General features: G+C 47.1%; 1 protein-coding gene across 5 annotated transcripts in view; it reads right to left on the reverse strand.

Annotated features, from left to right (window-relative positions):
- Positions 1 to 434: 434 nt before the first annotated feature.
- The window catches only part of Chinmo (Chronologically inappropriate morphogenesis), a 53,994-nt gene continuing 29,166 nt past the window's right edge, over positions 435 to 25,262 (reverse strand). For all 5 annotated transcript variants that reach the window (XM_077399540.1, XM_077399537.1, XM_077399542.1 and 2 more), the window contains exons 4-7: positions 24,724 to 25,124; positions 23,987 to 24,234; positions 23,631 to 23,885; positions 435 to 9,004 (exon numbers count right to left, since the gene is read on the reverse strand). In XM_077399540.1, the coding sequence (XP_077255666.1) occupies positions 8,772 to 9,004; positions 23,631 to 23,885; positions 23,987 to 24,234; positions 24,724 to 25,124 (1,137 nt within the window). In that variant the 3' untranslated portion in view covers positions 435 to 8,771. The remainder of the gene's footprint in view (positions 9,005 to 23,630; positions 23,886 to 23,986; positions 24,235 to 24,723; positions 25,125 to 25,262) is intronic.

Here is a 25,262-nt window from a genome sequence, read left to right on the forward strand (position 1 = left end):
TCAACCCCCATTTCCCGTCCGAGATCGTTTTGCGATGGCAGAGTTTCGGCGTTTTTCCTAATCCCACTCTTCCGCGTCTTGCCTCTTTCTCCTTCGCGCATATCCCGCAAACACACACGCACACATACACTCTCCTCTCTGTATTTCTCCCATTCTATCGGTTTTCATTTCTCCCCGTCTTACGCGAATTCGTATTTGTTTCTGTTCGCAGCGATCGCTTCTCTAGCGCGCTCTTTTCCTCCCAGCACTCACACACACTCACACGCACGCGTACCTGTGTCGCCTCTTATAAATAAAATAGTTCGTAATAACTCGCGAAGTGTCGTTTCGTATTTTCGAAAACGCAACTATGCCCATACGCGCCTCGCTCGTGCCGCAAATAAACGAGCCCGATTTCGGCGCCTCGCATCTATCTTCTTCTCTTTTCCTCTCTCTCTCTCTCTCTCTCTCTCTCTCTCTTCCACCCCATTTACAGCAATAATTACGTAACATAAACTTAATCTCTCAACTTAAAACAAAAATTGGTAACCACGTATTCGCGACGCACGCCGCGAGCCTCACGCCCGCCTCGGGAAAAAAAGCTCTCTCGACAGGTTTCATCCGCGCGAGGGGATGAAAAATGGTACGAACAAAAGCAACGTGGCGCGAGTCGAACGAAAAAGGAATTTATAGATCGAGCGACACCCTCCTCGATCGTTACCGACGACACGATATCGTCGTCTGACGACAAATCTATCCGTGCCGACGCGACTCAGAAGTGTCGGGAAATCGAAGTGTGATTCGCATTGATCTGGCTCGGTTTTACGTAAGTCTGTTTAATCGGCGAATCCGATTATGCCGTTTGCGGTTCAACGCGAGATATTGTAGCTTCGGAAGGCAGCGCCGCTCGATCGCAACGAGGTCGCAGCTCAGATCAACGTGAAACACGCGGGGAAGCGTCAGCCGTGTGACTTTTCGGGCCTTGCGGCGATTTCCGGCGCGCGGAAGAAGCTCGCCGGACGTGCACCGCGCCATCGGATGCATAAAGCGCCACATTTTTTTCCCTCTTTGTCTTCTTTTTTTGTTTTCGCTTTTTTTTTTGCTTTACTATAGGTAGAGTTTGCTTCGGCTCTCGAAGAGTGTGCAGTCGCATCGCGGGACCACGACGCGGGGATCACTTAAGATCTAAACAAGTATTCCTTAATTATTAGATATATAACTATCTATTTATATGTATTTATATATATACTTTTATATATATATATATTTATATTGAAAAATGAGTGTACTCTCTCTTTCTCTCTCTCCTCTCTCTTTCTCTCTCTCTCTCGTTATTATTAGGGATAGATTATCAATTAATTTGTAATTGCGTGTAACATAGACGCGTCCAGCGCATAGAAACATAAATAAATAAATATAAACGGATATATTTACATTATACTCGGATAGAAGAGGGGGGAGGGGTATGTGATATCGTGGAAGGTCCACGATGGGTATAATATATATGAATATTCCCTTCTCTATTTCTCTCTATCTCTTTAAATATATATGTATATGTATGTATATTTACGTATAAATCTCATTCGTCTGTTGTCCACTCTACGATGCCGGCATACCTACGACTTCACCTCGGCGTAAATATGCGGCGATGATAGAAAAAACGGAGAACAAAAATAATACTTCGCGGAAACGAAGAAACCGGAGGAATCGTAGGTAATGCGCGTAACTATATATATACATATCGATATATATATATATATATAAATATATGGAGTCTGAGGTAGAAGCGGTTTCGTATACTTATCAGTTATCAATATATTGTATCATCATATGTGCGTGTGTCTGTGTACGTGTTAAGCGTTGGTGAAGTCTGATCTATCGGTATTCTCCGAGTACTAGGTAAACAACTCGCGTCCAACAATCAAAAGAAAACTCGCATTTTTCCGCCAACATGGCGCCGTGAAAAAAACCAACAGAAAACTTTATAGGAAAAACGGCAGGTTAAACGTGCGGTAATTGCTCGTTAATCAGAGAAGGAGAGGATTCCACTGACACTGATACGGTGATCCTCGCGTCCACCGAGGCGAAACGGGAAGCAAAGTGAAGCCCTAATTTGCGTCTATGTTGTACGGAATTCCCTTTTATTATTATTACTTTTTCTTTTAAAGTAACGTTACGTCCTATACGTATATATTAAAGAAAAAAGAATCACACACACATCGTAAACTCGGTGGGATACAAGCGACGTGCCTCGTTTGGCCGGCCAAACAGAAATCGGCGAACAAGAGTAATCGCTCGGCGATGTGCCGATCTGCTACGAAAGGAAAGAAAAATGGTAACGTCGCTGGACGAGAAAGAAGAGTCAAACGAAGAATAAATATACATTGTAGAAACGAGAACATTTTCGCGAGAAGGATTCGCGTACAGAAAAACTCGAGAGAAGCGCGTGGACTCGCTATATTTGTAATGCACGCGTAACCGCGCGCGGGGCGGGATTTCCCCATGCGGGAAAATCGCGAGAGAGAAATTGGCGATAAGTCCGGTAGAGTGATTTCCAGTGGCGAGCGATCGCGAATTCGCGGTGGTCAATCAACAAACGTTTGACTCACGGCAATATATATGTATATCGGAGAGAAGAGGTCTTTCAACGAACGAACACACCAACACAGTCCCTACTATACACCCGACTATTGCATCGCTTGATTCATTGATTTATGTTTATTAAGAACCTTATCGACTATTATACTTTGTAGTTTGTACTTGGTTTTCATATTCCTGAGAGAAAAGGATTCGCGACGCGCCGCGCGCCGCGCGTCGCGTCGACGTTTTCAAGGGGAGAAGGAGGCGAGGAGCTTGTCCGTTCATTGACAGTCTTTTTCCACTATTCTTTTCTCTACCACATCTTCCCTCTCATTTCCTCTTTTCCATCCCCCGAAATGAAACCGACGGCAACGACGGCGGCGCGACGCGACGCGACGATCTTGCAAATTATCGCTTTACCGTGTTATACACAGAGATTTTTCGTAAGCTTCATTCTGTGCGCACCCTGTATGTCGTGTGTGAGGTAGCATTTGTACTAGTGTGTGACGAAGTATTGTGATCCGTTATTGCGGCGGGCCGCGGGCCGTTATATTCGAACGCGATCGGCGACGAGGCTGGCGGAGGTCCCGACCCGGCCCCTGTGGCAGTGTTCTCGCATACGTCGCCACGATGAGAGATCAGTCTTATTGTTGATAAGATAAAGGAATGGGGCGCGCGCGGCGCGCGCGCGAGATAGGCGCGGCGCGCGACGTCTCGTCGTCGCGACGCCTCGGGAGTGTACGACAGGGATTCTTCGGACGTCACAGCGAAACGGTTCGCGCGCGTTTAAGCGTTTAGCTCGACCGCGATGTCATGGGACGGGCCCCATGTCGATGAGGTATACAAAGGGTTACGGCGAAATCGTTCATCGTGATTCGTGAGCGGAGGCCGATCGTGCGGAACGGTCCTCGACAACGAGCTCGTCACCGACGCGTCCGGCCGCGCGGCGCACTTGTGGTTTTTTGCTCTCTCTTCTTTCCCTGTGTGTGTCTACCTATACAATTCTGTTTTTCTTTTTTTTTTTTACAGCGTGTATAGTAAGTTTACAAAATCCACACATCCTGCCTGTCCTGTTTGTTTAACCCTTAAACATTACGTTTACTTTGTACTATAAGTTGCGGCCGGGAAACGAGCCGCTCGTTCCCCGGACGTTCGAGGTCCCGCTCTGCGACATCGCTACGCCGTGTGTCCTATTACTTCTTCGTCTACTTTTTGTCCCCCTCCCTCTGCCATATCATCTTTTTGCTTTTTTTCTTTTTTTTCTTCTTTCTTTGCTCCGTCGATTTTAAATATGCTTATGCGTGCGTGATACATGTACTATGTAATCATTATCAACTACGGTATAGTACTATTATATACTATACGAGCAAACGGTACAGTAGTTGCCAGTGCATTCTCTGCGCGCGGTGTAGGTGCAGTGATGACATCAACTTTGCTCCCTCACTCCCTTCCCGCGGGCAGCCGCGTGATTTTCTCTTTTTTCTCTCTATCTTGTCCTGAAGCTCGCTGCCCGCGCGACGCGAATGATAACGAAGGTTCCCCGTTACGGAAAGCCCGTTCACACCGTGACGATCGTCCGTTTCGAACGTGCTCGAACGTGCAGCTTCGAATATTGCAACCGAATCATTGTAGTACAATTATTGTTAATTTAACGACAATTTTCATAAATCCGTACAATCCTTAACAACGTTCAAATCGTTTGCCGAAAGAACCCGATCGAAAACGTGCGAGACTTTTTCCTTTTTGTCCCTTTTTGTGAAACTTTTGTGGTCAATTTAGAAGCGATTAGCTAATTTAACGCGGACAATCCAAATTACACGAATTTCCCGTTCACTCTGATTATATTCGGATGAGCTACCTCGCACGATCGCGTTCGCATTTGCCCCTCGAAGGCGTGCGCGCGCGAGCGCGCCACGGTGTGAATCTCCCTCGCCTCTCGTGTCAAGCCTTGTGTCACACACGACATCTATAAAGGATTCTCAATCCGTAAAACACATATTATAGAAACAACATGCAACATTTTATCCTACCGCCGTGATACAATAAATGGTACGTACATACGCGTACGCGCGCGTCGCACGAGTGTCGTGTACGTGTGTAGCGTGTGTACGTGTCTGTCTCCATGTATGTGTGTGTGTATTTCTGCGTGTACATATATATACATATAGACCAAATATAATTCTTACACCGGATGTACGACGGAAACCGTGAAAACTTCGAAGACGGAAGCGCGCGTATTCGTTTCGCGCTTTCGACTTCCGATCGCGGATTCGTCTTTCGCGCGTACCTTGACGAAAATCGACTGTAACATCGAATCTGGAACCTCACCCTCGAGCCCCGGAAAGGCCCGAGGTCAACGAGATCGGGGAGAATCGAGATTAAGAAGTAAACAACAAAAATATCGTAATTTCGTTCAAAAGCGCGTTTCAAGAATCGTGCGATTAACTTTTGAGCAAAGCGATACGACGAAATTAACAACGATTTAAAATCGATTTGAGTCAAATTGCCGATTTTCGGCCGTTCCGAATAACGTTTACGCGCGTAAACCGATGTCGCGATAATATACGACTAATTAATTCTAAATTTTCGCTTTAATTCTACGTCGTTTATCTTTTCGGTACGTGTGTGTGTCATCCTCTTTCTTTTCTTCCTACGATTCCCTCCGACCGACATTGTCTCTCTCGTCCTTCCGATCCGCTATATATATGTGTACGTGTGTGTTTTCGTGTGAGGTGTCGGGTGTGAAATACCTTTACTACGTATGCACTCCTAATCCTTACGTATGACAAAACAATTAAACCCTGGGTTTAACCGACTCCCCCCCCCGGAAATTCCGCGCTTGACCGTTATTACCCTAACTTTCAAATTTCGCCGCTCCGCTGCCGATAACTCGATCCCTCTACTTAAACTTAACGCTAATTCATTGTACCACTTAAAGGTATCCTTCTCCCCCCTCCCGTCTTTGCCTCTGCTTAGCAGAACAGCCGAAAACAATATATATATTTTGTATATATATTAAGTAAAAGATTCATTATATATAACTTGGCATACGCGACCGTATCTATTTACACGAGCATGTGTGCTGTCCACGTGTGTACGTATGTCTCTCCCCATAACTCTCTCTCTCTCTCTCCATCCCTCTGTGTACGTGTATGTACGTGTGTGCGCGTGTGTGTGTGTTCCTATCATCACATACGTAAACGACACATAACATCTTTGAATATCCTTTTCCCGCGGCTTCTCCCCCGGGAATTAACTTCCCTATGACTATATGTAATCTCCGTCGTCCAGCATCATCAATCCTATCCCCGGTTAACTTCCCTTTGCGCTCCCTCGGGACAATCGATGTCACCTACGCTCGGATAATTTTCGCTTTCCACCACCACCGTTTCTTCTTTCGCGTCCGCCAGCGCATCGGCGCTGATCTCGCCGATCTCTTTCGGCGATCGAGAACTCGTCTGTCTTATCGTCACGTCTCTCGTTTCATCCCCGGGACGAAAACGGTGCAACCCGTCAATCGCGCGACCATCCAGCAACGTCCGTGACACGTCGGACGATTTCGCGCCGCAATTTCGACAATGCACCACGGCGCATAATTGTAGCTCTTCCTCCTACCCGCGAATCACTTTCGCGCGCGCATTCACGGGCTGTTCATGCACATATGCGTACGCACTCGCTCGCTCTCGCGCTCACTCACTACGGCTTCACAGTTGTACATACATGTTGCTATTTCATATAATAATGCGCCCTCGCGACCGAAAGAAAAACGGAAAGAAAACGGGCCTATTTTACGTACAGATAGACATCACGCGCGCGGATCGAGGATCCCGGAGCTCTTTCACGCGGGACGGGAATGATTGTGGCGGAGAAACAAAAGATTAGATAGAACATACGTGTGCTTGACTAGCGTGGATCGATTCATTCTGATTTACGATGCATGTTTGAAATTAATCAACGGTCTACGAACTCCGAGATCCACGATCTTGCGTTACCCTGCAAGAGGGTGGCAATGGCAGGAGAACTGCTCTGACATTAACTGGACAAAGTAGTAGTAGTAATAATAGTAGTAGTAGTAGTAGTAGTAGTAGCAGTAATAATAGTAGCGGCTGTACGGAATGTACAGGTTTTATTATACTGTATAATATATCGCTATTGTGTTCCCTGTGTGTGTAATGCATTGCAAAACGATGAGGTAGTACTGTCATACTTTTGGCAGAGTTATGCGCGCGCGTGCGCGACGAGTGCTCACGTATATTTGGCATGTTGAACGTTATTGAAGACAGAAAAAGAAAAAGAAGAGGAAGAGAAAAGTAAAGACAAACAAAAAAGTGAAAATAAAAGGAAGAAACGGAAATGAACTCTTTTCGGCTTCTATATCTCGTGCTCGTGCACTATTATATCCCCCAGCTCGCGCACGACGCGCTTTAAATACTAAATATTTCTCTATATCGCGCGCGCGTCTCTATTGTCTCTGATAACTTACGGTAGGCGGGTATCGTTGTGAGAATATAACCGTTTAAAAACTTTCTGCAAAAGAAAAAAAATAAACGAAAGGGAGAACAAGTAAAAACGGAAAAAAAAACATAAGACAGATTAATCTGTATAAAGTGTAAATACTGTAACAAGTAATATCGTGGGTGCCATCCTGACTAGGAGTATATCTCTATATATCTATACATATAGGTAATGTGTAATATAAATCTATTGCATTGATCACATCTCATACAACCGGGATAGCAACTATTTCGCGCGTAACCGCGCGCATGCACTGTTTAAAACCACACGTGTGTGATCGATGGCTATTATACTCTATTATATTCACGGTACGTGACTATTGCTCCGGACAAAAGTCCGCATTTTAAACATTGTAAACAGGTAACAAAGTGGTAGTGATCGTTTCGCCGCGAGGCGCGGCGCAGCCGGCCGCGACAAACTTCCGTGGCGAATGCGTTTGTTTTCTATATTTTCTTTTTGATTATTTCTTTTTTTACAGAAAAATTAGTGTCGACGTAGTGTAATGGTACATGAACGTGATTATTGCTCGGTCGACTTACTTCTATAACATTGTGTGCGCGCATTCGCCAAGAAGTATCTTTGCGCGAGCGGCTGCGCGGCACTTCCGCGGCTATAATCGCACGACAGTCGTCCGCCCTAGAATCGCAGTATCAATCTCGTAAACGTTATATATAAAATCGTAACGGTATAAAAGATGTGTACTCTTCGTCTCGGGTGTCGTCTCGGCGCGATTGCGGATATGTGGGTTTCACCGCGATTATTATATAGCAGTCGAAGTGCGCGTTGTACGCGGTGGTGTACGAAAAGGCGGAACTGAAAATTGACGTGTGTGATTACACGAGAGTAGAAAAAACGTCGTGTCTTTGGCACTGGTGCGCGCGTAACGTTAACGTTTCGAAAAGGTATCGCCCGTCGGAGCGTCGCGATTCTATAGGCTCGACTTCTCAACAGCGATAAGTAGTACCAGAAACAGGTAAACCGGTTAACGGCGTTAACGATTAAAATGCGACGGCGAGTAAATCCGATATCTATGGTAATGTTGGACTATCAAAAGGTAGCGCTTTCTCTCCTGGCGCTGATTTGTGCCACGATTTAAAGTTTACCTGAGTTTGCATTGGTTCTCTCGTCGCAGTCGCCTGCGCTATAACGGCTCTGCGTGTATATACGTGTCTATGCGCCATTTCGCCGCTCAGCTCGTTACCTTCACCGCAGCTATATCTCTCGCCTCTCGTTTAAAAAGCTCCTAGTTAATAATCCTTACTTGACCGTTGCACTTTCATTGACTAGCTTTGTGATTCGCAGCGTTTTCTCGCGAGCGTGTCTGAGGCGCCGGCGCCGTGCGCATCGTTGTTCCGTACCTTTTCCAGGTCTCTTCCCGTGTCTCTTGTCCCGTATACGAATCTTCATGGTCGTGCCCCTCGTTACGATTTCTTCGACCGATTCCAGGCGCGCACGCGGAGAGAGATTTGCCCTCGCGACGAGGAACCGGGACGGCGTTCGCTGACGACGACGAAGGGAAAACGAAGGTATACCTAACTGCAGGCTCTCCTCTCGTCTCGTACGCTCTAACCGCGATCCGGTCTCGCGGTCGGCTCCGGCGAGGTGGTCACCGGGATCGTTGTCGCCGGTACCACCACCGCGCGCGAACCGCGACGGCGACCACGGTGGCGAGGATGACAGCGACGCCGAAGACATTGTTACTGGGGCACAATGTCCGAGACCGAATAGTTGGCCTGCTGGTTGGCCTTCTGCCTGAGCTCGGCTTTGTGCTCCCGCGCGATGTGCCGTCTGACGGTGTTGTTCCTGGTGAACGTTCGCGAGCAGTACGGACATGGCACCCTGATGCCCTGGTGACGTTGCCGTACGTGAGCGCGCAGATTCGTCTCGTAGCCGTATAGTCTCTCGCATAAGGGACACTTCAATTTCGTACCTGAAAAGATAGACACTTTTGTTTAAAACCCTTATCCGTTAATTTAAATCGTACGCAGATCGTACTTATATTTATTTTTATATTTACTTTACTCGGTTTGCACGAAATTAATATTATCCATAGGCGATGAATATAAACGCTATAATTTTCAAAAAAAAAAAGAAAAAGTACAAACATTACTCACGTTGTACGTGGCGGTTAAAATATTAATAGACACAAAAATTCTCGGAACTGTCAAGCGTGATGTGGATTAGTATTACACAAAAGACTTAGGATAAAGAAAAACCTTTTCTTTTTTCAAGTAGAGTTAAAATTTTTCTACGATTGCCCGACTTAATTGACACGTAAGCCTATAAGCTAATCATAGCGTTCTGCGTATAAACGCGCGTGTAATTCCGCGGCGAAACCTTCGTGGAAGGAAGCGTGAATGCAGATTGCGCAACCTAGCTTCTTTTTTTTTCCTTCTCTTTCTCTCTATTTCTTTCCCTCTCCCTCTCCCCCCCTCTCTCTCTCTCTCTTTCTCTCTCTCTTTCACACACACAGTTTTTTCTGTCCGCGCGCAGCCGCGCTTCGCCATTAGTCCCATCGGCAAGAAGAAAACAAAGTTTATAGGCTCAGGCTCAGGCTCAGGCTCAGGCTCAAGCGATTCATGGTGAAGCATTAGGCCAATGCCTCCGAGATTGTTGGCGCGTGCAAGGCCAACCTCGGGCTCTAATACACTTCCCATCCAGCCCGATTAACTTGCGCCCGAAGTACCATTTACGGCAACCGCCGGTTCGGCCTCCTCGCTACGTGCGAACGTGCGCAACCGATCGTAACCGACAAACGATCTTTGTCACGCGTAACGTTTTTAACACAGCCCGTATCGTATATTTCCTATTACGCTACATCCAAATGTTTGGCCGAAATTTTTCACCTTATTATTGTGCGTCTACGCAATATGTAATGACGCATTATAATAATGCACTTTTTTAGATTAGTGTTAAGATTTTTTCTAAAGCTGACGTTTTACACTGTTGAGGCAATTAAATTAGTTAACCGGATCGATAACAGAACAAACTCAATGCTTGAAAAGCACACTCTATGAAAAAGTTCCCCGGAAATTATTCTAGGAAAGTATGTAACGGTGCGTGTGTCGCTTCAAACATCTTTTGTGATTCAGAAAGAATAAGAACAATTTTTACCATTATCCAGTGGGAAAAAGTGTTAGGTTTGCACGACGTGGAACTTGTTCGATAAAAATCAAAACCACTTTTGCCATTATAACATTGAAGTAGCTAACGTTACGCGAGGTGGCCGTGACACCGTCCTCGAACTTCATCCCGATGTAGCAAGAAGCTCACCGTACAGCCGGAGAAACTGCGCGTTGTATCAATGAAGTTCGCCTCCGAATGAAACGCGCATTAGTCTCGTCGTCCGTTAATCCCGAGACTTCTCTTTGTTTAATCCCAAAGAGATACGACGACGTTGATCTCGGCCCATCGTGACACCGTCGATCCCTAACGGCGACCACGTCGTTGCACGCGCGCGCGTTTAACAATAATAACAAGTTCTAACGTAATTCTATGCTGAATCACAGTCGAGATGAATTGGCCGAAATTCGCGTTTGCGTTTCACGAGCATAGCTGAACGGGGGCCATTCACCAGCGAGCTGCTGCGTGACACACCGTGTCATTATCGAAATTATATAGATTAATCGGGAATAGTTCGGTGGAGGATCGAAGGAGGAAAAAACAGGAGACCGCCCATCATCGAGGCTGTTCTGGCCCTAAACGAAAGGACTCGCCGCCAACGTTCAGGTGTCACGAGAAACGGCAGGGAAAAAATGCGAACGACGAGAAGATATCACGTTCAAACCAACATCATACGTTGGACTATCGTAAAAATTGTTGCGGCCACATGCAATGCATAAATAATCATGGGCCCAAGTGGCGGATGTACGGTAAATTTTGTACAAAGAAACCGCGATCTCCGAAATTTTTCTTCCAACGTCCGTGGTTCGTGAAAAATCTCTTCTTTTACCATATCATCATTCTCTGTCATTTTTGTCAATTTTTATTTACGGTACATTTATTTATTATTGTCATATTGTCGTCACATATGCAACGTCACGCGATTCCGAGATTTATTCGTTTGATGCGCAAACTGCGTTCGATGTCAACCTGACGCGTGGAACAAACGATCGCATTTATCATTAAACGTGCGCCGAAAATACGGGCGAATGACGATATCAGTCGCGGCGGGGAAAAAAAACATGCGCGCGGTTACGGCTTGCGCGTGTTACGTGCGGAACCGCGCCGGCTCCTCGGCGACGGACAGCGCCTAAAAATAGTGGGCCGTGGTATCCTAGAAAATGTAAACGGGGCCGCGGGGCAGCACACACGGTCTCGTGCAGCTGATGACTATGAAATTCACAAAGAACCCGCGCGCCGGAACAAAGGCGCGCGTACGCGCGAAGACGCCATAAGCCGGAAGAGAGAGAAAGAGAGGAGAGTGGCCGGACGGGCCCCGAAAGAGAAAGAAAGAGAGAAAGAGAGAGAGAGAGAGAAGGGGGAGAGGGAGAGGAAACGAACTTGGCGAGGATCATCAGTATAGAAGGAGAGAAAGGGCAGGCGGGACGAAGCTGCAGGGTATATACGCCCCTGAGACATGCAGAAACGCAAAACGGTGCCGGCCAGGAAGCGGGACGAGCGCGCTTCTGGGAAAGGTATCGTGCCATCTGCGCCGCCCAAGAAATCGCCGATCCCGCCGCTCGGGGTCTCTTCGTGTTTATCGATGATTACCACACATAGCTACGTAAGCTACGTTCCCCCGAGTGAATCGAGGTGCGAGCCCAAATTCTACGAAACGCGAATTCCGTACCGCGAGAGGACGCGGGGCGCGCTCTAAGAAAATGTCACCGCCCGAATCTGTCCCAGGACGAAGTTAGTCCATTCCTCCGCACGTATGGCACCGTTATTAAACCGTTATTATGAAGGGCTCGAACGAACGCTCCTCGGAAAATAATTAAGCGATCCAATTAGTCTCCCGAGCCTGGTTATTCGCTCGCGCCTCGAATTATTGTCACGTCCTGGGGAAAATCCTGAGGGCCGCGAGTCTATGGTCTGGAAGGAAACGAAGGGGGATACGGGCGATTCGGAGCGGGCCTCCGATTCTCGGAGGAATCGTGCGTGTTTGACCGAAGGGCTCGGGGAAGGAGGAGGTAGAGAAGCGAGGAAAAAGGCGAGAGAGAGAGAGAGAGAGAGAGAGAGAGAGAGAGAGAGAGAGAGAGAGAGAGAGAGAGAGAGACCCGCGGGAGGGACGGGCGGGCGGGTGGTTGGGAGGCAAAATGGAAAGGTTAAGTTACGAAACGCAACGGCCGCCTCCAAGGTCTCCCCCGTCCCTCAATCCCCACACCTCGCTGGCCGCGACGATCTGACCCTTTTTTCCCTTTTCGGCTGAATGGATCGAACAAACGTGTAACGCGAAGAGTGACTCCCGATATACCCAGGCAGCCCTACCGCAACGCGCAGCAACTCACCGCAGCTTTACCCGCGATCGATCGCAAGCCGCGCGCCGCTGACAAGCGTATCGCTGTTATCAGCGTGCGGTCCCGTCCTCTCTCGGCCCTCCCGTCCTCATTTTCAGCCCCCCCCCCCCGGATGCGTAGCGCGATCTCGCCCGCGCCTCCGCCGCTATCATACGCGCTGACGCGTGCGTAAGCGAGCTGGGAAAATGGAGGCCCAGAGCGCGAGATGGTATCGGATATTTCAGGACAGTTCAAGAAATGCGAAATAGAAGATAGCACGATAACGATTATCTATTTTGCGGTGGAAGATTCGACATGAGAATGAAATACCAGGGTCCAGCCTCCGGATATGCTGTAGAATTCCATTGTGTAGAAATAGAGCTCGAAATAGAGATCCTGAGCCGACCGAGTGATCCCGACCGAACATTCACCCTGCAGAAAGTTAAAAACGCTGCGTGCACGGAGAGATGATGCGTGTGCGTGTGCGTGTGCGTATGAGCATTGCGTAGCGCTGTGGATCTCGCCAGGCCTTGACACATTTTGTTCGGTGGCGCCAAATTGGTCGCCGCTCGGGCGAGCACTCGCTCCGAACGGGAGAGGAAGAGGATAGAAGAGGAGGAAGAGGAGAACGGTCAGAAGAGGGGAAAAGGAGGGACAAAGGGACGGACGAATCGGAAGGATAAGAGAGACCGCGGCACGATAAGAGCGAGGAGGACGGCGAAACCGACGGCGATGTTGAGGGTTAGGGAGAAAGAGAAAGAGAGAGAGAGAGAGAGAGAAGAGGCCGAGGGCCAAAATGGAGAGAAGATAGAGGAGGGCGAGGCGGAGGAAAATCAATGTCAGGCAACGTGCGTTGCAACCCGAAATCAAGGGAGCCCAGGCCTCCCGCGCTGTTCCCGTCCCGGCTTGGCACCCGGCGGTCGATTCTGCAAGGGATGGCGGTACACGGCCGCGCACTCTTTCTCTCTCTCCCTTTTTTTTTAACCCCTCGGAGACCGTCGTGAACCATAACCCGCACAACGGTCCACTTCCCGGGCCTCCCTGAATCGCAATGTCCTTATGATTGCGGATACGATATACCTTCGCTTGGATATCGGTATCTACCGGCAGCGACTTCCTTGGAATTTCAACAAGAATAAAGATCGTGTATCATTTATATATATTATATAGGTATATGTATTTATGGATGCGACGATATAAGTATAACTTTGCTTTAATAGCGAGGGATTCTAATGTTGCAACTATGAAAAGCGAAGAGAGAGAGAGAGAGAGAGAGAGAGAGAGAGAGAGAGAGAGAGAGAGAGAGAGAGAGAGAGAGAGAGAGAGATCAAGCGTGATGATAGAAGATAGATCCCGCTTTCCGTTTCCGAAATATAGAGGACGCCGAGAAAACGACGCGACGTTGCTTGGACAGGGAGTTGACGAAGGTCTTCCTGACCTCCTCAGGGCCACGAAGAGCGAGCTAGCTCGTTGAAATTCTGAAATACTTTGGCCATGTAGTCGGCGAAGCGATCCGAGCCGCTAAGGCTCGGAAATAGTTAGGAATCGGAGGGAATTCGAGGAAAGGCCTCGATTATGCACCTCCGCCTATTATACATGGGTGCGGTACAAAGCACGTTGATTATCAAAGTGCACAGGATTAAAACCAAGAATTCTAATTTTAGAAAATGAGCTGTAGAGAAAAAAAAAATTTATATATGCGCTTCATCTGAAGAATAATCATCTTCGAAGGAAACCTGGCTGACCACAAGAATCCGTTTCTACTATAGCGCGCGGAATAATCCGAAGAATGGATCCTTCTTGGAATCGCGCGGTACGCCAACGAGATGAGATGACACTGACAATATTGGGGTACAAAGCGCAATATTCTATTGCAAACAGCTAATTTTTCAAATTGACAAATTTATTTCGTAAAGTGAATTTAACTCTTCATTTAATTCATTCACGCTCGATGACATTAAGCGTAACGAGAGAATTAATTGCCAAATATGCTATAATCGTTGCGTTAATTTTCAAGCATGCTATTACGTGATCGATAATATTGACACGAATACGCAATTTTCGGATTACGTCCGCCCACTCCCACAAAAGCTCGTCATCGCTTCCTCGACGCGCGCGGGCGTACACGTTCTGAAAAAGCTCCGACGTGTCTCCTCCGAACGTCTGCGTGTCCGCGATGAAAATAGTGTAGACATAATTTTCCAGGGTGACGTGCGATTACTTTGAGGACGTCGGATGTCGCGTCGCGTCACGCGTTATGCACGTATACACGTGCGTACACGCTCCTCCGCGTTTGCGCACACACCCGAAGCCGGCTCACGACGAATGTGTCCGAAGCACGCAAAGTCGACGAAAGTTTTAGCGGCACGTGCACGCACACACCGTTGCGCGCGCGCATACACGCAGCCCCGTGCACGCACGCACGCACGCATTCGTTATTGATTTGTACGCGCGGTAGGCCCGGCGCGAGGGACGCTCGGCGCCCTACACCATAATGTAGCGAAAAACGCGAATTCCTGAAAATACGGATACCTTCGAGGGCATTTAAGTACCGCCCTCCCCGCGATAGCAACGTGTACATTCCGCACGTGCGTGAAGCGATAAGAATGACTATCGTATTTCTGCACTCTCCCGGCGTTGATAAATTCCGCGTTCTGTTGAAAAGAAACGTTACGGTACGGTAAGATACGGCAAGTTTTATTCTCGCAAAATTGACTGCGATTGCATTTGATGATAAAAGGACTAATTCGCACTTTCTTAAATCGTATCGAGCATTTAACCATGACATTATTCACTTTTTGTTGTTGGGAGATGTCATAATATGCTTAATATGTGTAATACTGAATACTGTTACTACTATAATATATTTATTGGTAACGATTTAAATCATAAGCTAGTGATAAAAACAATGAATCATTGGTCATATGTTTCGGTTTCGATGTAAAGAACATCGCCGCAAGGAGCGGCGTAGTAAATGACTACGACGAATTTGCTCGGCAAATTCGCGAGACACGGTGGTGGTAGTGGTGCTGCATGCGGTAAATTTGCACCCACGCCTGGCCGCCTACCCAATTTGGCGATCCACCCCCACCTTCCCCGCCACGAAAATATACGCGCCTAGGCGTCAAGCAGCTGGCGCTATCCCGCGTGCGCGTCGCAAACCTCGCGCAATGACGCAGCGCATGCGGTGCGTCCGTCGTGCAACACGCATGAGGCGCGTGAGCGTGCGTCGCGAGCCTAATTTCCATGCCTGTGCATCGAAACGATGTGCCGTTAACGCGCGTTGCGCACCGCGCGAATTTCGGCTGCCTTCCGGTACAATTCCCCGACCGGATATTCCACATACTTTATGATGAACGCATGCGTTTTTCAGTCGGAAGACTTATTTAAAACGGAGCGAAAATTAATTGCGAAGAAAAGATTATTACGGTAGATAATTTATTTTGAGGCATTAATACATAATGCCTCTCGTGCGTGCGCGCACACGCGTGAGACCTGACCCATTCTACCGGTCTCTCGAGCTGCGGTTCCCTCTTCTCACGCAACGATGCAGCAGCGATAAGAAAGACAGAGAGAGAGAGAGAGAGAGAGAAGACGCGACCGGGCAGCGATTGTCCTTTGTGTAGGAAAACTTGGACCGGGAGGGAACGACGAGGAACAGAGGATATCCAGCGAAGATAGGGTTACGCACATTGTGCGTGGGCGGAGGGTAACGCCGGTTCGCAGCACGGCGCGCTCGTTGTTTTATTTGAACTTGCCGGTGCGGGGAGTATGGTAATAAAGCTCGCGGAAGGGGGAGAGGGAGTTCGGAGGGGGCTACAGTCCGGCTATTTTGTCCTTGCCCGTATGGAAGAAGCGTGAAAAAAATGCGTCGCGCGCGCACCCGCGACGGTAAAAAATTCGACCCTCCAAGGGTGGGGCGGTGGTTAATGAAAATGAATGAAAAATTTATGGCCGCAACTATCGACGGGGTTTTGTCCGGGCTTCCGCGAATCCAGTTTCATGTAACATAAACCAGGATGAAACGAAAGGAAATTTGAAATGCAGGTGGTTACGATTAAAAATGATAAAAAACTCATAATTAAAAATTATTAAAAGAGAAGTGATGTACCTTACTCAAATACGAGTCGAAAGAGATAATTATTGTGTGTGTGTGTGTGTGTGTGTGTGTGTGTGTGCGCATGTATTTCTTTTCAAACCCTAATGTGTAAAACATTTCTACACATTTTACTGTACGATGAATAATCGAATAATTTCTAATGTTTTATCGAAAATGGCTCCATTAATTATACGCACCGGTAATCATAATCATTGAACAATACGGATATGTGTGCGAGCATAATATTATGCAAATTAGAGCCATTGTCATACCGCGAGCCTAAAAGCATGAGCGCGAGTAAATTCTCCGCTTTAATTGAACACATCCTCCGGTGCAAAGTGCGTTTTTTTCACGATCTTTTATACAAAATTTTCAGGCCGTTCGTTAACGGCTCGAAGTCGCTTGCCAATTATTAGGAAGCTTTAGAAATGCTTAAATTTTTCAGACGCTTAATTTCAGAAACTCATCGTTTCCTATACCGGAAGAGTCCTTCCTCGAAAATCGTTGTCCATTGCCGTTTCTAGATTATTTTCCTAATTTAATTAGAGTTAATTTTCCCGAATCGATCGTAACTGCGTCGTTCCGGCCTCATCACGTATATAAATATAATCATCGCCCGCGGCGCGTCGTTTATCAACGATTCCACGTCTATCACGTACGCCATTGATGGTCATTATTCTGCTCAATAATGCATATCCATATGCTCGCACGCACACATCCGCGTTATGTCAAAACGCGGTGACTCTCTCTCTCTCCCTCTCTCTCTCTCTCTCTCTCTCTCTCTCTCTCTCTCTCTCTCTCTCTCTCTCTCTCTCTCTCTCTCTCTCTCTCTCTCTCTCTCTCTTTCTCTCCCACGAAAGACACCAAGACCTTCACGAGAAAACGAGCGCGTTCCTTCTTTGCGTATATGTATGTGTTATTTTTTCCGTGCGTTCCATGCTTCATTTATCAGTTCGCTGGTACGAGCGGGTGCTCCAATGGCCTTATCATGAATTATTTCGTGACCCGAATTCAGTATTGTGTGTGTCCGCGGACTCTCCCTCTCTCCATCTCCCTCGCTCCTTCTCTCCGCCTTTTTCGCGCTCTCTCCTTCTTTCTATCGTATCCGGTATGGTCTAACGGTTAATAGCGAGCTGTATGTATACAATTTGCATGTATATGTGCGCGCGCGCGTGACGAAACAATACGTGCAGTCGAGGAGTTTTCATGCTTTGGCCCAACGAAAACGCGAGGCGCTCGTTGTACGCCATGCGTGTGTGGGCGACATCAAGATTGGGCGTTATCACGGGCCAACCACAGATGATCGTATCTCGCTCATTCCCTCGCCCTTCGCCTCTCCGCCTTTTCTGCGCATCGACCTACTGAGAGCGCGTACGTGCAATCGTTGCAATCGTTACGACACCGATGATAAGCCCGTTTTCGCATGGCATAACTCATTTCGATTTCCTGATTAGCTATATAATGCGCGTTTAAATATAAAACTGTTATCCAACAGCTGCGAAATAAATTACGTACAAATATATATAGCGGTATTTTTTTAATGACGTTACTGCAAATAACAAATCTTATCATAAAATTTTCATATTCCGTATAATTCTACGAATCCAACACTCGGGTTTTTCAGGAACTGACTATAATTAGTCCATGAATTCTGTGAATTTTGATTATGTATTGTTCTTCGAGACTGTAATCGCTCTACCGGATCTAGGCAAAGATTACTGTTCAGTGTTCGATACATGGAATTTGCTCTGTCCCCTCGATAACTATATACGATAACTATACGAACATTATTGTCACGCGGAATGAGATACGCTTATTTGTCGAACAAATGATCGCCGCTACGAAAGGGCAGATAATAATTTCGTGCAATCTACGGAGTAATCGAACAATTTTAGGCCGTAGTTAGGACAGGCGGCCTCTAATTCGGGTTACTGCGATTCTACCGCATATACTACCGCCCCCGATCAATACGAATGTGGGGATGTCTGTCATGTCGTTTTCTGGCCGCACTCCTGCCAAACACTATACGTCACATATTCGTGAATGTCGATCGTAGATTTAAGCGCGTGAATATTCCTTTTTTTTCTATCAATTTTTTGGTAAATATTAAATCCAAAATTCGCGATTTTTCGCCGTCTATCCTTTTTATGTCTTTAGAAGAATCGTGACAACTTTAGGAAGCCTATTGGGCACGCGTGAAACGGACATTTTCTTCTAAGATAATTGGCAGTGAGTAGAACGGCCGACTCATGCTCTTCTAACTCTCTTTCTAAAACACCGCGCCTGGCCATGACACACATAGCAGCCAGCCTTTCGCATCCTCTCTCGGGAACGTCCAAACAACCTAAACCCATAACTCACGAGGGATCTGCTGCCTTGTCTTCGAAGGGAACCCGCTATTTTCTCACGTCTCGAAAATAGCTACTTTTATCGTCGTGCACAAAGGGCCGGCTGATCGACTCGATCTGAGTTTGCATCGCGAATAAAAATGAATATCTATTTAAGTCCAAGATTGAGCAAACCAGAAATAGAAAAACATTAGAAAGAATCGAATTGGAATTACTCCGTTATTCCGTTAGTGATAACGGCGCGTGCGGAATAATATATTCACCGATACACGAGTTGACTAATCCGTGTTGCGAGTTGCGGGCATAAAAATAGAACGTGCATTTAATTTTACCGTTCCAACGTTCTGACGTAACAGAATCGACATTGGCTGCGTAGGAAGGAAAGCTGGTGCACGACTTTCGACGCATTGCCGCAATGTAACGGACGAAGGCCCTCGCATTCCTCTTGTGCAACGATTTTCGGCGCTGGAAGGTCTCGTGACGGCGTGACAGTAGAATGCCGCGGCAAGGCTAAATTACGTCTAATCGCTTCTAAGAATCTGCCAGCCGAATGAGCGGCTTCTTTTTTAAATGGCATATGTAATGGCAACTCGCGTGCATGCGAGTGTTGAAAAATTATTCAATATAACCATAATAATAATCATCGATTGAATTTAAATACGAAAAGTTTACAAATATTTTTTAATCTTTGCAAAAAATAATTAAATATCAAAAAATTATTTATACCCACAAATATTGTATATATAGTCTCGCGATATATATTTGATAAGAAATACTGGAACTTCTGACACATGACACATTTCCGGAGTTAACAAATAGCTTTCCGTGAGGATAAAAAAAATATCTAAAAGTATATCCCTCCAGTTATATTGGCGATAGCGATTTCTATATAATCTCGTATTTTCTCGCAATCATTGCTAATGTTTGCCTCCATCGAGCAAATCCTATGTGCTTTCCACGGGCGATGTGAAACCATCATCCAGCCAAACGTCGCCGTAGGCACGTCGCGTCGCCGCGAAGGCGCACGTGGAATTAATACTCGGAAATGACGAATTAATGTTTAAGCGAGTCGCCGCTTCCTCGCCGCAGTTCGTTGCACGCCTGACTGAAACTTTCACGAGGCACGCGCGCGAAATTGCAGAAGGGTTGCGAGGTTTTCCTACAAGGAGAGTTAGAATAAAAGGAGTAGACAGAGGGAGGGAGCTAAAGGAGAAATAATCGGCCGAGGGCCGGCCGGCCGGCGACGACATGCACCTGTGTGTGAACCCGCACGTGTCCGATGCAACTGCACTACCCCTATCCTCCTCCCTCCCTCCCTCCCTCGCATGAGGTTTCATTCATAATTCAACGGGGCGAATTAGACGAGCGAGGGACGCGAGTTCTCTCGCGTGTCTCGTCGTCTCCGTTGCATGAAGGGCACAGGTAGCGAGAGAGCGAATTAAGCAACATTGAGCATTCTCGTCCTCTTCGACAGAATGAATTGAGCGAGACACATTAGCCCCCCTCCCCCCCCCCCGAGAGAACGCTTTCACTTTCCGCGTCGTTTCGTACGTCGATCAGCTATTTCTCCATTTTTTTTTTACTGCTTACCAACGCGGTCATTGGTGTGCCATAACTGCGCAAGTAATGAATTCACGATAGCAGAAGCATAAATAAGCGACTATAATGTCGTTGCAAGCGTTGCAGAACAATCGAGGACTGGGAGAATGAAATGATAATGATTTTTGTTTCGAGCGAGACGCTTTATCGAACGTCATCGTACCATCGAGCGCGTATATGTCTTTCGCATCGAATAAATTTGATTAATGATTCTTATGGCACAATCATACAGAATTCAGAAATTTCTTTTGAATAAAATAAAAATGCAAGCATTTTTTACAAATCAGTATTTTTTTTCTTTCAAACATGAAATAATCACGCGATATATTGAGCAATATTAATCAGCCATTTTATAAAGCTCGTACTCGTAAGTCGTAATAGAAAGTCGAGAGAGCATTCTGGAAGTAGCATTCTGGAATTTAAGAAAAAGTACTGTGTATGTTAGAGAAAGAAAAGGTAAAAGAAAAATTAAGTACAATCTGACGATGCTTTTGTGGGATGCTTTCGAAGTCTTTTCGTATGGCTTTATCTCGCTGATCTTATGTAACTTTCATTGGCCGATATACGATCGTTTTTCAGCAATGAATGCAATCAGCGGCAAGATCAAACGTCAAATGACTTACAAAAGGAATATAGAGTAATTGTATTTTATTCAAATAATCGAAGTATTATTTCGAAAGATAATTCCACCAGAGGTTTTTATCTTCGACGGTTAAGCACGTTTTATGCCGAATCATTAATTTATACGTGTCTAATATAAACAGCAAATCTAACTACAGCACGTACGAGAAGATTAAGATGCCGTTTCGCGGGCAGAGAGTAATAAAAAGTGATTCTAATTCGAGACCGCTTGAGAAGATTCCATAAAATTCAAATCTACGGACACGGGAGGACCCTCGCAAGTCGGTTTTTTTTCTTTCGCCAAATAACTTGCGCAATAGCACCGCGAGACGTCGTATAAATTCTATGCCGAGGCTCAATGAGCCGAACAGCGAAGCGAAGTTTCTAACGACTTTTCGTACAGGATCTAACAAAAAGTAATGCTTTAACGGTGGACTCTTGGTGAGCATAACTGTACTCCCGATAGAATAACTCAACAATGCGGCGGTCACGATTTTTCTCATCGCGCGGCCACGGTTCTCTCACCGCATTCCTTCGCACACGACTAGAGCTTCAAAAAGCTCTGGCTACGCACTTGCAACGGTCACACCTACATTAGCGCAATAGAGTGTACCCCACTTTTCAATAGAGTTTCACCCTACTTTTCTTTATAATATGCCCTTTCAGAGATTCGCGTCTCTGCGCGTCTGTGTTTTTGTGATCCACATGATTTTTGAATAATTTAAGAGCGGCAATAAAATCCTCTTGTTTCAATGTCATCTCGCATTCATGACGTAATAATCTGGCGTAATAATCTGATTTTTTTTACGACACGTTTTGAGTATCTTTGAGAATCTCCGAGTAAGCTGAAAAGTGCAAAGGAAGGCTTTCGAGACGACCGCACGGGCGCCTCGAACTTTAGTACATTAATAAATAGCTTCTCCGCCTATCAGCGGACTTCTTTCACTTTTCCTTGAGCACGTTTAACATGCACGGATCGCCTCCCCCGTCTTTCCCGTTTCTTTGCCCGTTCTTTTCTACGGGCTTAATGTCAATAACCGTTGCATTAGTTGACGCTTCGTTACTTTCTTTGCGGCGGGCGAGCGAGCGGGCGATTAAAAATGGTCGGGGTGTCATCCGCGGTAGCACACGGTCGCCGCGACGCCGACGTTAATACCGACGTCCACACACGTTGGTGTTGGTGGCCGGCGTCCGTCGCGCCTGTTTCACGTGGCGTCGTCGTAGCGTCACGCTCGGTGATTTGCTCGCCGGAGCAAAAGATGTTCCCAGTGGCTGCACCGTCGCCTGCATCCTCTTTGTACACTTTGTTCACACCGTGAAGGCAAGTCGTAAGGCATCATCTCGTCCCGGGGTACGGACGGGGAGACCCACGGGTAAATCCACGTACGTTCACGTACGGCGTCGTCGCTCTCTCTTTCTGCACGTTAGAGCGTCGCCGAAGCGGAGACTGACGTACACGTGGACGAAAAAAGATCTACACGAAAACCGTTCCGAAAACCGTCTTATTTTATCTCTCGGCTATGAATTCTTTGACCAGTCTGGGGGAATCGATTTTCCTTCCCTCTTTGAAAATTAAGAAATTGCATGAGAAGAAAGATTTTTATTCGTTTTAAATCCGTTAAAAAAAATTCGTTAGAGGGAACGTGAGATAGTTTGGGAGAGCGTCAGACGGCGCCTTACGGCGCGCAGCGAGCTTCTTTTTTTACGATGCACCGTTTTATCTCTCGCCGAGAGATGACTCGGAGAGAAGCGGTAGGAGAAATGGTACAAGCATGAGAGGAACGCGGCAGTTGCAACATCCGTGGTCAGGCCCCACGTGCAGCCGATGATGCAACGTTCATGCATTTTGTAACTCCGGAGCCAGAAGGCCTTCCTTCTTCTTGCCCGGCATATTGGACCAGATATAAAGTCTATCGGATCGAGAGCAGCGCTTCTGTCTGACAGAGCGTTGGGCAATATATAAATTGCCCAATTATATTCTGGCCTGCCGGCCAAACAGCGTTCGCAAAAACTAATTTTCGCATAGTACGTGCGAATAAATTTGTCATTCGCACTCATGTATATTTTGGCGATGAATCAAAATACACGTGGTACGAAAGCGCTCGCGCGCACGAGGTTCAACAAACCTGCAAGGTTTTACTCGAATGGTGCCCGTTCACTTGTTACATCATCCTTGATTTCACGCGTCAATAGACTTATCTGTTACCGGCCAAGGTTTTTGGAATCTGACGTTCCCTGTCAACATGTCGGATCGATGGTTCGCGAATAACTTATTGGAATGATCGCGCGAGCTGGATAAAATAATTTCGCGCGCGTAAGCGCTAAGCTGCGCGTGTATCATTTCATTAAGTCAACCGAATCGGATTTCGGCCAATTAAAATCCCAATCACGCCGCTCGCGTTAAGTACGGACGATATGTCTCGCGATGCAAAAACAATGGATGGCACTCACCGCCGCCGACAGTAGAGACAGTGCTGGCCTTGTGGATCTTCATGTTCCACATAGCGGGCGTGGCGGGCGCGGCGGGGCTCTGATCGGGAGTCGGCTGTGCCCCGTGCGGCAGATGATCCGAGTTCGACCTATACGAACCCGCGTCAAACCTTCGTCCGGGAAAAATTTCGTCATCCCGCTTCGACAATCTTTCCGCCAACTTCTCCGTTCTCTCCCGATCGGCCAACTCCACTGGCTCCTGTTTTATTCGAAGATCTGCGAACACGAGACCAAGATCTACGTCTGCGGGACCGATCGGTGATGGGATCTTTCGACCGATTTTTACGATCGGTTTCATCGTTGTAGGTAAATCTCACCTTCGGCAACGCTTTCCTTGAGATCACAGTTGCTGCGTTCCTCGGACCGCGCCCGTTCCAGCTGCTGTTCCAGTTCCGTGGGCGTATATGGCGCGGTGTGGGGATGCAAAGAAGTTTCGGAGGGATAGGTGAACGGTTGGTAGAGGTGGTTCTCCAGCAAGTGTGGTTGCGGGGCGGACGCCGGCCGAAAAGCAGCGCCGTCACGCAACACGCTCGCTCTTCGCTCGCTATCGATGTCGCTCGGCGATCTAAAAATACGCCGTCACAGCTCACAGAATCTTATTATGCGAGTGAATTGGCAAGAACACGCGTAACACGGCGTGACTGTTTGGTAAACACGTAAATTAATTGCTAAACGCGTAATACGCGGTAAAGAGGAAGCGCGAAGAAGATCGAATCCGGAAATCGACATGGCGCAATGTGGGGCGAGTGAAAGAATGTCCAAGACATTCTTCATATGATAAAGCTCATTGCAAAATTACGTGCTTTTAATTCACGTAATATTCCGGCCAAGATGGAAATCCGAAAAAATTCTAAAAATAGTTGCTTCATCAAAATAATCGTTTCTTCATCACGAATAATTTATCGCTTTGCCGTTCGCGCGAATTATTGTTACATATGTCATCGGCAATAAAACGTAGAAAGGCCGCTTCGGCAGTAAAACGTAGAAAGGCCACTTGCGGCCGTCGCGCTTCCCGTAAAAGTGCTTAATTCGCGCCTCGGCGAAAGGTCCTTACCTCATCAGCCTCTTCGGCGGACTCTCGAAATAGTGAGACGTGGAGTAAGCCCCGCTAGGCACGGGGTACTCCGGGGCGGGCGACGGCACCGGTGTGTAAGTCCTCTTCACGATATTCCTGACCATGGTGGCTTCGCCCGCCTCGCTTATATCGCTCATATCACCGACGCCGCCACCGCCGCCCCCGTTGCCGATGGTACCACCGACGCTACCGCTGCCGACGCTACCCCCGACGCTACCCCCGACGCTACCGCCGCCTTCGCCACTTCCGCCGCCTTCGCCGCTTCCGCCACCCCCGCCTCGGCCGCCACTCTCTGCGTCCGCAGAGGTGTTGGTACTCTCCGCGGCGTGCCTCTGCGCCACCGCCAGTTTCTCGTGCTCGATGATCGACAAACCCTTTACCTGGATTCAGGGAGACAATTATAGACAAATGAATATATTTTAGGAATATGTTGTAAGAAAATATCAGAAGGGTATTGTATTACGATGCAAAAAAATATCATGAGAGCTAAAATAATTTAAGAGAAAACGTTATTTAAC

Source organism: Temnothorax americanus, unplaced genomic scaffold (assembly GCF_048541705.1).
Source record: "Temnothorax americanus isolate GAGA-0224 unplaced genomic scaffold, ASM4854170v1 Scaffold13, whole genome shotgun sequence".
In the NCBI taxonomy this organism is placed as follows: Eukaryota; Metazoa; Arthropoda; class Insecta; order Hymenoptera; family Formicidae; genus Temnothorax; species Temnothorax americanus.